The 13,044-nt window shown below is 48.3% G+C and overlaps 1 protein-coding gene across 2 annotated transcripts; it reads right to left on the reverse strand.

Annotated features, from left to right (window-relative positions):
• Positions 1 to 2,264: 2,264 nt before the first annotated feature.
• On the reverse strand, positions 2,265 to 11,059 carry LOC309590967 (uncharacterized protein). 2 transcript variants are annotated; one of them, XM_082312575.1, is made up of 2 exons: positions 11,020 to 11,059; positions 2,265 to 3,882 (listed from the first exon to the last, which is right to left on the reverse strand). In XM_082312575.1, the coding sequence occupies exon 2, from the start codon at positions 3,780 to 3,782 to the stop codon at positions 2,607 to 2,609; it is 1,176 nt and encodes a 391-aa protein (XP_082168701.1). In that variant the 5' UTR covers positions 3,783 to 3,882; positions 11,020 to 11,059; the 3' UTR covers positions 2,265 to 2,606. The 2 variants fall into 2 exon arrangements, with proteins under 2 accessions (XP_082168701.1, XP_082168700.1); XM_082312574.1 differs by lacking the exon at positions 11,020 to 11,059 and adding an exon at positions 4,697 to 4,934.
• Between the last annotated feature and the right edge of the window lie 1,985 nt (positions 11,060 to 13,044).

Consider the following 13,044-nt stretch of genomic DNA (forward strand, 5'->3'; position numbering starts at 1 on the left):
AATTAAGCTCCAAGGGATTTCCTGTAGCTTGCACAGGAGTTAGTGGAAGTTTCTTTGAAGAGGGTTCAACACACTTTTCCCAGAAACCATCACACACTTTAATTACTCCTGTCACACATCCAAGCACTTTATATGCAAGTCAACCTTCCAGGCAAGTATCTTTTTAATAACGTTTTAGTTAAGCCTAGTAGTTTTCATTTCACCAACCATTTACTCTTCCCATTAAACAGACCTTTGTTCAAAATACTTCCACCACTATGCTCTTACAGGTACAAATTCCACCAACTGCTAACACCAAAAAGCAGAATAACTGGATGTTCCCAATTACTGCAACTGTCTAAGCAGAACAGTCACACAACATAAAGGTCCACATAGTGGTGCAGTTTAATTGGGTATTAAAACCCCCTACAGCAAGAGCACCGCATACCTGAGGGAGAAGCAGGATGCTGAAAAGGGGAGACTGTAGCTGACAACTTCAAAATGGGTTTGGAAGATGAGGGTGGAAACTTAATGCATGATAGCTTCTGGAATGGCTTTGTCACCTTGCTATCTACCCTCCCTCCACGTCATTTCAGATTGTGTTGAACAGCATAGTCTGCACAGAAAAGAACTGATGACCTCTCTCTGCAGATCATTTACCCACCATCTCCTTTCAGCAAGGATTTTTTCCATGCAAAGATCCTTCCTCTTAGAGAGGCTAAGCAGCCCTCAGGTAAGACCGAGCCTTTGCTAAGGGGCCCCATCAAAAGCCCTTCAGAAACCTAAAACTGTACTGGAACCACCTGCAGAGGGGAGTTTGGGGAAGTCTCACTCACAGCTGTAGTGCAGGGTTCAGAGCCATCCTGGCAGAGATATCTGCATAACAAAAGTACATAATTTCAGAGGCAACATAACACATCCCTAAGAAGTGGGATGCCGATCAGTTCCCTAATCTGAAGACTTGTTTGAGGAATGAAACTAAAATGATCCATTAGTGAGGCTGGGAGAATTAGCCTCCCATTCACAATCAAGCTGAAGTGTTGCTGAGGACAGTGGTTCAGCTCGATCTGAACCAAGGACCTCACAACAAACACTACAGTACCCACAACTGTAAAACACCTGCTCTGCTGTTGTATGGGTGGAAGGTGCTGAGCAGCCATCACCATTTTTTACTCTGTGAAATATGCAAACAAATGGCACAATCAGTACGTTACATTAAATAGTTTGGTAGTAAATGCAAAGGTACATTACCCTGAAGCTTTACTTTCACTCTGCTGCACAACTTCCTGCTGAAAAGGCAGAAGGCATTAGAAAGAAATTAGTGAAATTACGGCAGCTGGCAGGGGAAGGAAGCAAAGCTTTCTGACACGGAAAGGAAATCAGGGCTGCAACTTAAGGACAAACTGGATGCTTCTACCACAGTAGTTAACAGTGGATTAAATGTCATTATTAAGTTTCAAAGTGAAAAACCCCACTACCATAACTGAAGCAATACATACCTCTTTGGAAGTTACAGCCTTGGGGCATTTAGCAGTACCTGACAGCCCGCAGGGCTAGTTTCTAAGGAAATTTTTCTTCACTAACCATTTGAATCTAAATCAAAGTGAAGAGTCTAGCAGACACTTTGGGTAGTACTCATACACGTCACAGAACACAAAACATGATTTTGTTATGAGAAGCTTCCTTCTCTGTAAAAACGTTTAAAAGAAGAAGATTCCTATGCAACGAGTAGCAAAGGTGGCTTAAATTTGGTCTTCTGCTCTTTGAATTTTGTGTTCTCGAACATTTCCTACTGTAATACCCAGCTGGACAGATTTAGAATGCACGGTTCCATCAGAGACACAAATGTATTCAAATCCCTCACCCCAAGAACATGCACCATCATAGCGAAAATAAAACTTTTTCCATTATTAACAGACATTCAACTCATCACACAAAAGTGCGTAAGGGATCAGTACTCCCTTAGACAGAAACATTTATGAAATACAGCTGGTAACTGTTGAGTTTATTAAGGAACTGTTTTGTGGTTGTTTGTTTTTGTTTTTTTTTTTTTTTAAATAACCAACATGATACTTCCCCTCCAAATAAAAAAAAAGTAATGGAAAGAAAAACTCAGCAGAATACAAGGAGAGAAGGGACAGAGGGACAACTCTGGACTGTTCTGACTTAGCAAAGACCTGCAACAACAGATCTCCAAGCCCAGTGCTAAAGAGCCATGACACTTGAGAGGGCAGGGCCAATTTATCCAGTGACCATGACTGCAGAGAGAAGTCTCATAGCCCGTGCATCCTTGCAAAAAGCTCAAGCTGATGCATTGTCAGTTCAGCAAATTCAGACAGTGCTAGCACACGTGAGTGACTGCAGTCTTCTCAAGTCTCACATTTCATTACTCAGTGGTAATTAGGTTATTTTTTCATACAAAGCCAGTTTAAAGCTAGTGAGTTCAATCTCTACCAGTAAAAGTTCCAGAGATCCCCGTGATGTAGTGTTCCCTATCAGCCACTGCTGGGAAGTGGGTCTGGACTGGCCAGAGCACATGCAGTGGGGTGCTTTCTCCAGCCTAACTGAGCAGGCCTCGTTCAGGTAAGAGGCAACCAAGGAGACCGCAATCACAAATGAACTAAGAATTAAGATTTGTCCAATTTGTGTGTGCGCTCATGCCTCCGTAGGGTGCCAGATTCGGTGAAGGAATGACCACAGTAATTACAAGAGTAGGGCTTCTCTCCAGTATGGATGCGGTGATGGCGCTGGAGCGATGCCAGCCGGGTGAACGTCCCTCCGCACTCCTCGCAATAGAAAGGGCGCTCCCCAGAGTGAGTCTGCTGGTGTCTTTTCAGCCTGAGCAGCTGGACGAATGCCATGCCACATTCCTGACACTTATAGGGTTTGTCTTGTCGGTGGATCACTTTGTGTTTGGAAAGCAGGTTAGGCTTATCGAAACCTTTGCCGCACGTTGGACAGGCATAAGGTTTATAGTCATCTTCCTCAGACTTTTGGTTTTCTGCACAAGGCTGATCAGTGTACTCAACAGTGTGTTGGTTACGGTGCACTATCGACCACGGGTTCCTAGCCATGCCATTGCCCAAGATCACCATGGAGCGCTCTATCTTGTGCACATTGCGTAGGTGCCTCCAGACATCAGCCGTGCGAATGAAACCCTTGTCACACTCTGGACATTTGTGTGGTCTGTCACTAGAATGAATGAGCTTGTGCATTCGCAAATTTGCCGCACGGAAGAACTCTTTGGCACAGACAGGACATCGGTATGAGTTTTCCACAAGGTGAGTTCGCTTATGTTCCTGCAGCTCGCACGTACCCTGGAAAGAGGAACCACACTTCTTGCACCGATATGGCAAAGCTTCCTCAGAGACAGGCTCCAGGCCCTCACCAAACACATCAGCAAGAACGGTATTTTCATTATCGTCATGTAGTCTTCTCCGTGGTTTCTTGGACTGCTCAGAGGAACAGTGCTCTAAATCTTTATCTCCACACTGCAGGTCAAAGTTGGTACTGGAGGGGACAAATACCCCAGCTGTACTCTCACCTCGTTTCTGGTAGTAGGTCTCACAGGTTTCTTTGTCTTCACACTGCAACTCTGCAGGAAGCTCCTGCTTACCTGATGGTCCAGCAGAGTTGTGAGGACTGCATGTCTGCGAGTAATTCATATCTACCTCCTTCTGGAGGCTAAATGTGTGGCCCACCTGCTTAGTGGTCTTTCTGGAATAATTTGAATGCTTCTCACCTGTGTCACAAATGTTATTCTCAGAGTCCCAGTCCACATTCACATCCATCCTCTGACGCATACGCTACGTTCATCTGCAGCTCCTCGATGATGTGTATACCGAGGGCTTCAGGTCTTTCATGGTAAGTCCATCTCATTCTTAGCTCTCTTTACAGTCCTCCCTAGAAAATAAAACACCCATTTCATCGGCAATTTTTCTGATATTAACATAAGATAAAGTCATCACAGTGAAGATTTTTTTCTGATTAAAAGAATGGGACAGACTATTAATTAAGCAGTAGTAGAAACAGAATCATCTACAATTATATATGTAGAAAACATACATTCAGCATACAAAATACAGACAATGTTCAATGAAGTTAAATCGTCTATCATATTCCAGCCTTCACTACAAATACAAAATGATAATTTCCATTTTAAATACACCTAAAGATGAGAAATCTTCAGAACTCTGGGGTGCAAACACTTTGGGCAAAGTCCTACACCACAGCTGCCCCCACCACAGCTCTTTTTCCAAGGATTCATGCTTAATCCTTGTTTTTACCTTACTAAATATGAACTAAGAGCACCAGTCACAAGGTGTTTTCTTTCAGAAACTAGTTAGGTAACGCAATGAGACCCAAAAACTGTGTCAGTCAAACAGCCAAAACCAGAAGCAATGTACGGAAGGGGGGTCTGGAGAGCTCAGGAGCACCTTTGGCCTCCCATCCTGACCAGCATCATTGTAACTGTCTTGAGGATATTTGGGGTGCCTGTGCCACTACCAGCTAGCACCATGCAAAGAAGACACATGCAAGGAAAGGCATGAAAGAGCTGTCCAGAAAGCTTATTAATCTTCCTCCCAGGCTTCCAAGCACAGCTAGTAATCCTCCAGAGCTGACCCATGGGAACAGCTTCAAATTCTCTGGGTAAACTCCCTTTGCAGACCAGCCTTGCTAGCAGAAAATAAGAGCAATGGTAATAGGTCAGAAATACCTGTCTGAGTCACAAACTTTCTTATGAAGAAGATGCTTTCGTTTATGCCATGCCAAAGCGTGGATTTGCAAGAGGTTTTCTAGATTCGTCCCAGCAGTCTCTGTCGACAGCAGCTCCACAAGGACCTTTCACTCATCTGGTTTAAGCCTGCATTCACACTGAATTGCTAGTCTAAGCTCAGAAATTGCATTTTTCCCATCCTGACAGATACCATGGCTGATCTTCCAACCCCCACCTTCTCCTTCACACCTGCTTTTCATATTCCCTTTATTCTCACTGTTTCTTTACTTCCTCTTAACTGCTTTTGCCTGGCTAAGACTTCTCTGAATACAAGCACATATATATATATATATATATATATATATATAAAAAAAAGCACATGTATATAAAAATATACATATTTCTGTATTTCCATGCGTACATAAATATAAAGCTTGTCTATTTAGTTTTACTAGGTTTAAATAGTTATAAAGGCACTATAGCAATATGCATTAAGTGAAAGGTCTTATTCACGTCTCCGAAAGGCCAGCTTCATTCGGGACACAAGCTGCGCTTTCTTCTGCTGTGATACAGAAAACAAGCTGAATTAGTCGTCTTCATTAGTCACTGCCTGGAACAGAATGGCTCAAGTCGCCCCCCAACTTCGATCGTTCCTATTAATTTGATAACGGGCGCATGAGAACAGGAACTAATCCTCACCTCCTGCAAGGGGCCGAGCACCTCCCGCAGCGCACCGAGCCGCGTAACTGAGCTGCCGTTTCCTTTGTTGAAGGAAAAAAACTTTTCCAGGGAGGCTGGCACCGCCTGGCTTAAGAAAACTCCCTGACAAAGGCCCGCCCGGTTTCCACGGGGAGGGGAATAGTTAAATCACGAGGAAGGCTTAAAAATAATAAATAAAAAGGAAGTAAATAAATAAGAAAAGGATGGGGTTTTGCTGCAGGCAGAATGAAACCCCAGACTTTCCCCCGGTGGGGCAGGGGCCGCCCCGCTCCGCAGACGCCGCTGCCGCCCCCGTCCCCCCGCGCTGCGGGGCGGAGCGGCCCCGGCCCCGGCCCCGGCCCCAACGCGCAGCCCCTGGCGGCGGCGCAGTGGCGGCGGGGCCCGCCGCGGCCGGCGGCTGCCAGCAGCGGGGCGGGACCCGGGCGGCCCCCGCCGCGCCAGCCCCCGCTCCGGCAGCGCCGGCCCGGGGTGGGCCGCGACCCCCCGCTCCCGGCTCCGGCGCCCGTTTCAAACTGCAGCGGCGGCGGGCGGCGGGGCCGGGAGCGGGGCGTGCGGAGGAGCATCCCGGTGGGGCCAGCGCTGGCCGAGAGCCGACGGCGCCCTTCCCCCCGCTCCTGCCGAGAGGCTCTCCCGACCCCGCTCTGCTCCGGCGCGCCGCAGCCTTGGCCCCAGCTCCAGCCTGCAGCAATTCACGGTTGTTTCTTCTTTTTCCTCCCCCACGGCCGTAACTGCGCGCCTTCCCGCAGGAGACTGGCGGCGACTGGATTCGCTCCCAAGCGTTGCTCTGTCAGAAGCCACGGGCTCCGCTCTTGCAAGGAAGGCTCTGTCCCCGGCTTCGGTGCCTCGCTTCCAACTGGGATGAATGTTTCTTCACCCTGAGCGCCCAGAACTGCACTCTGTATCTTCAGTGAAGTCTCACCAGGGCCTTTCACAGCCGCACCAATTCCTTATTCCCAGTGGAAGTCCTTTGCCTGACGCATCCTAGGACCCCATTTGCCTTTTTCAAACCCAATCCCAGTCCGTAGGCCTTCTCAGGCTCCTTTCCGCCGTCCCTTACAGCTGATACCGCACCAATTTGCAGCAGAAATTTTCACCATCTCTCTACCGCCACTCTGGAAGGCTTCTCATTCTTCCACGGCTCTGCAGCCCTCCCTCCTGTTCGCATTCCCACATGTCCATTTTTACATTCCCATCATTAAGGCAGCTGTTCAACAGGAGTCACCCAAGGTCCGATCCCCCAGGAGCACCGCTGGGAAGCTCCCAACAGCTTCTGTTCAACTACAACCAGTGGTCCCTGACCCAGTGCCCTCAGTGCTCTGCATCTGTCCCCCCGTCATCGTACCGACCAGTTCTGCGCTTCCTGCAGCCGAAACTACTCTCCAACATCACCATGTAATCTTGCAGAGATTGCTCCTGCTTTTAACGCCAGTTATGTTGCACACTGGACAGCCCAACAAAACTCTCTCACTTTTGGAAATGGGCTTCTACAATTAACAGCAAATACAGAACTGAAATTAAAAATGAACAAGAGTGTACATTACTAGCAAAATATGCAAATATGGTATATAAAAATGCTCTATGTTCTGCTTTTTTGTGATCTCACAGATCTCTCTAAAAATAAACACGAAACCAGAAACTACTCTGCTGGGAGTTGAGGGTGAGGAAAAGAAACGTACCTACTCCTTTCACACAGAAAAGCGAGCTACTTCTGAGAACACAGTAAGTGGCCGTTCAGTTTCTTCATATTAGGCAGTTAAAAAATAAGTTAGCAACATTCCTTTAATGACAGTCCTGGAATCCATGAGAAACCCACGTGCTGCTTAGTATGGCGAACCTTGCAGAGAAAGAACCGTCATCCCAACTCTCACAAACTAGGAGAAAAAAAAACCTCAGAAGATTTTCATTATTTTTATTATCATTTTTCTGAATTTAAAATTCCTAGACGTTTCTTACTGCAATGCGGTAGCTGGGCAGGGTAAAGGCTTTCTTCCACCAAGATGCATGGAATCACATTTCCCTTCCACCTCCCTTACAGAAGACAAGCACACAACCCTCCCCTTCTTCATCAGTTCTCTTAAGGAAAACTGAAGTAATATAGAAGCACATACGGCACCAATATCTCCACAGCCAAGCAGGCTTGTATGGGGCGCAGATGATAAATGGCCGTTTTTTTAAAAATCCAAATCATGGTTTATTACAGCTAATGCGTTAAAACATGAGAGGATGTATGGAGAGCAGAGATGGATGAGTCGTTCTGGCCAAGTGGGCTGTGCAGCCTAACAGTGACACTTCTGTAAAACCAGCACCAGAGGGTGGTGATAATCTAGACAGCAACACCGTAACTTGAGAGATCACAGGCGCACAAAAGCTCTAATTTAACACGTCAGTCTTACAAGCATAGATGCCCAGATGAGTCCAGCTAGTCCTGATCATATGCAACAACCACACACCTATTTTGACTTCAACCTGATACAATGGCAGCATTTCCTCTTGCAGCTGCCTAATGCCAGCGAACAACAGTCTTCCCCATAGGACTCATGGGGGAAATGATCCAAGCATCTCCAGAGGTGGGCTCCAGGTTCTCCTCCTCCTCCTCCTCCTCCTCAAAAGCATCAATAAGAATGATGCTTTCATCATCCTCACTTATCCCTTCTTGAGGTTCCTCAGACTGGTCAGAGGAAAAGCATTCTAAACACTCATCTTCACGCTGCAGGCCAAAGTTGGTGGGTTGGTTGAATTGTGCTTCTGGTAGTAAGTTTCAAAGGTCTCCTCTTCTTTGCACTGCAGTTCTATGTGGATTTCTTGTCGGACTGAAGGTCTAGCAGGATGCACCCAGGACTAGAAGGTGATGAGTAATCTTCCTGCACCTCCAGCTGCAGGCTGGCTTTGCAGCCCACCCTTTCTGAGGTTTGTCTGGAATCACCTGAGTGTTCCTCACCTGCATGACAACTGTCATTAACAGAAACCAAGTCTGCCTCCATCCTATGGTATCATATAGTGCTTACTTGTTAGTAATTGTGGAGACAGGCAGTACAAATTCCTGTGACCTTTCACAGTTGGCTTCTTTCATGTCAGCCTCCTTGGAAAAGAAATAAGAATTTCATTATCTGCCAGGCAAAGCTAGCATTTGAGATGTCAGTTTAATTGAAAATACTTCAGCAGTAATACATAATGCAGAACACTCCAAATGGTGTCTCATGGGTTAGATCGAGGACCCAGGGCAACTCTATTCAGTACACCACGTCTTCTGCTGTTGGTCCGAGATGAGCCAGAAAAGGGCTGCTGCAGCAGGGTATTTATTACCAGCATGTACACACCCCATCACTTAGACCAACAAAAGTGACAACACATTCATAAAATTCATGAGCACAGTCCCAAAACTAGCCTCTTGCTTTCGATAATGAAGAGCAGGCCGCTCTACTAAGGTTTCCCTTTTAACCTAAAATAAAAAACAAAATTCAGGGTCTTATCTCATGTACATTGGTCTTCAGATGAATATCCTTAACTCTATCAAGTTCCACATGTTTTAATCTTTTCTCCTAATACTGAGGTATTTAAAATGTACTCTGCCTTCTATTTCATATGTTGCATTTTTAAACATATGATTTCATTAAATTCTGCATTCTAAGCCTTTCCCATCAGCCTTGCTGAGTTATTCCAGCACACACAAAAAATAAGCTGTAATCCTCAAGGAGAAGGCAGCTGAAAAATAAGTGAAACACCTATCTTTTTACAATATATGATTCCTATTAAAATCACATTATTGGTGCTTTGTACCCATCCTACATTTATATTCCCAACACACAGGATCCTAAATCCTTCTTTTTATTTATGCTACCTCACTTTTATGTGTTTTAAATGTGAAGAGTCCGTCAGGACAGATGAGTATCTGTAATCTATTTGTCAGTTAGATCTGCTTTGGAGTAATTTTTAAGTTTTTTTTTTTAAAGGATTAGACTCTACACTCCCATGTTTCCATTAAATTGGCTTAAAAAGTGCTAACTTGCTTGCTGCCACAATGGGAGCTTAATACATTTTATGAAGGGTTTAAAATCGCATCCCATCAAATTTGAATTTTTATTGGCCATGTAGGTTTCTCCCCTGACATCTGGCTACTTTGTTTTAGGACTGCCATAAACACTTCAAACATCTGAGAGCTTCAGAATCTTCCACATAAAACAAAACAAAAAAAAAAAAGTTTTCTTCTAAGTAGGAGCTGAATTCAGAGAGATTTAACTGATATTTGGCTGAAGATTGAACTTTGAGCCCCCTGGGGGAAAGATGGGCTCCCTTTAGCACACTGAGCTCTGGTGAAAGACTAGCAATAGCTGTTTAGAGATACTGAATTTTGCAAGAACACCATCACAGCACCCAACAGCAAGTGCTCTCCTACCAAAGCTGATTACACCACATGCAACATGCTACAGCCACAGAGAGGGAGAGCAAGCAGCCAAAACTCCAGCGGTACCCTGCTGAGAGTGCAATTAAAAGAAAGTTCAGGATCTCTGATGCTGTCATCTCTCAAATCACCTGGAGCAAGGAATCATTGCACTATCTCTAGCCAGCTCCAGCCTGTTATCATAACATGCTTTTTTCTGTGAAGCTTGCCAGGATCTTCTAGATCTTTGGGTCCCAGTCAACTGGCATCTCACAAACAAGGCATTCGGAAGAAACCAACATTGAGAAAACAAGTCCTAACTACAGCGAAAGTCAGATACAGTTATAAAATCTAGAGTCAAGCTGTAACGAACATGGAACAATTAATAGAAGGAAACTAGGTGAGGACTGCAAAAAGCACGTTAGTCAAGTAATAACTTTCTGGCACACTCTTGTTTCTCAAATTTGCGTCTTCCTTTGCACGTATCGATCTAGATTGCCAACAAATCTCTATGCAAAACTCTTTATGTGATTTTGCTAACATCCCCAGTTCAACTCTGACAGCTCAATTCCAGTGCCGGACAGGCAAGACTGGACGGGAGTCTGCAAAGCAATAACGCGACCCTTCTAGTGCAGGACAGAAAGTGCAGATGCAACGACATCCATGTGCTACAGCTTCCTACAGGCTGTGGTTTTAAAGGAGATGTATCTGTCATCTGCACATGCACTTTATACATGCTTAGCTTTGAAAACCCACAAAATGCCTACACAAGCTTGTTAAGGAGTTAAAGGAGAAATCTCTACCTGCTGAACAGTCCTCTCCATACCCTTGATTGGTACTCATTGTTATTGTAACTCTTGAATTACTAGGTTGACTCAGAAAAGCGTTTGATAATCTATTCAAACAACCATTCAGCACAAAGGATTTTTACTGGAGTACCTGATTAAGCCTAAGTGGGACGTTTTTAGTGGTGTCCCCGGAAAACACACACTCTCTGCGAGTTCTTTTGTGATTAAAAAAAGAAGCTGAAGGAGCAGCTCTGACCGAAAGACGGCACTTCCCGCGAGCCACCCCAAAACCCCGCGGGGGGAGTTGCCCAGCCCTCTCCCCCCTCGCCCTTCGCTCCTCCCGCGGCAGAAGGGCGGTGGGCGGGCGGGAAGCTCACACTGCCCGCCGCCCGGAGCGGCCCTCCCCGCAGCAGCCCCCGCCGCCCGCACCCCCTCACCGTGGGCGGCGGGGCCGGGCCGGGCCGGGCCGTGCGCTGCCCCCCGGCGGCCCCGGCGTTCCCCCCGCGCCGGGCGAGGGCAGCGGCACTCACGGCCCAGCCCGGCCGGCTGCCGCCATGTCGTGCCGGGACCCTCTGCGGGGAGGGGGATAAGCACACCGCCCTCGCTCATGACGCGGCGTGGCCCCGCCCCGGCCTGACGGACAGCTCCCGCCACCAATCGGCGCCCGCAGCGGCGCTCGCGTCACCAACCGCTGCGCGCGTGAACGGCGGTCCGACGCAACCCACCGCCGCCCCGAGGCCGGCCCCCGTCAAACCCTCCAGTGAACAACGCGCCCGGAGACCGGCCCCCGCCGCACCGCCAGTGACCGACACAGCCAGAGATCAGCCCCCGTCACACCCTCATGAGACCGGCCCCTGTCACACCCCCGGCGGGACTTTCACAACGGGAGACTGGCCCCTGTCACACCTCCCGTGTGACTGTCGCGCCTCCAGTGTGACTGACACAGCTGGAGGCCAGCTCCTCTCACAACCCTTTGTGTGAGTGACATGCTCCTGTCACATCACCAGTGTGACTGACACCGCCGGAGACCTCCCCGGTCACACCTCCAATGTGACTGACGCCACCAGGGACCTCCCCTGTCACACCTCCAACGTGACTGACACCGCCAGAGGCTGGCCCCCCTCACCCCCCTAGTGGGAATGACACAGTCACGGACCAGCCCCTGTCACTCCCCCAGTGTGACTGACACCCAGACACCAGTCCCTGTTATTCCCCCAGTTTGACTGATACAGCCAGACACCATTCCCTGTCACACCCTCAGCGTGACTGACATCTGGAGACCAGCTGCCGTCACACCCCCAGTGTGACTGACACAGCTGGGGACCGCCCCTGTCACACCCCAAATATGACTGACACCAGCAGGGACCGCCCCATCACACCCCCAGTGTGACTGACACAGGCAGGGACCGCCCCATCACACCTCCAGTGTGACTGACACAGGCAGGGACCACCCCTGTCACACCCCCAGTGCGACTGACACAGTTAGGTACCAGCCTCGTCACTCTCCCAGTGTGACTGAGACTCTGACGCACACCTGTGTGACTGATACAGCCAGGGACCAACCCCTGCTTCAACCCCCAACGTGACTGACACACTGAGACCACCCCTGTCCTCTGATGCATCACACTCCCATGAGGCTGACACAGCCACCCCTAGTGAGACTGTCATTCGAAGACCGGCCCTTGTCGCCCCCCCAGCAGGCCTGACACAGCCAGAGCCCAGCTCCTGCTACAGGCCCTCAGTGCATCTGACACACCCAGAGACCAGCTCACCTTTCCACAGCTGTAGTCTGACTGACACCCAGGGCAACTGCACCGTGTACACAGGCCCAGAAAACCTTGATGCCAAACGATAACAGCCCACCTATCACTCCCCCAATATGCCTGACAGGGATCCTGTCACAGCCCCTCATGGCTGTGGTGTCCCCCCTCCTCGCACAGCCGGCAAGCCTAGGGCACGTTCCTCTGTGGGGCTGAGGAAGCCAGAGAGCAGCCTCTGCTCACAGGGGTCTCACTAGACACCAAAAAACACAGCAGGAGACAGCACCGCACAGGAGGAGCACACTGTTCTTTAGGGTCTTTAGCCATGGAAAACACCTTGTCAGAGCATAAAGGACTCCATGCCCTATCTCCGTCATGTGTTCAAGCCCACCTGCTCATTCCTTCTCCAAAACACACCCGTCAGATGGGAAGGATATTTGTCTGCTGGAGGTCTTTAAAATATACACCTGACTTGGCCTTACACTGGTACAAAGCCACCTAAATGCCCACAAACTCCTTAGATGTGGGGTGAAAATCATTGGCATGCAACTGTAACAGGGTTAGGGATGCTGAGGCGTGGTGTGACGCAGCTCCTTCTCCTGCACCTCATCCCAGTTTCACGCTGACAACCTGCTTCCCAGCTTCCCAAGATTTCCCCCCCCCACCGCAAGGGTCTTACATAGGAACAATTTGTAGTTCCTA

The sequence above is a fragment of the Platalea leucorodia genome (assembly GCF_965183815.1).
Source record: "Platalea leucorodia genome assembly, chromosome: 5".
Classification (NCBI taxonomy): domain Eukaryota; kingdom Metazoa; phylum Chordata; class Aves; order Pelecaniformes; family Threskiornithidae; genus Platalea; species Platalea leucorodia.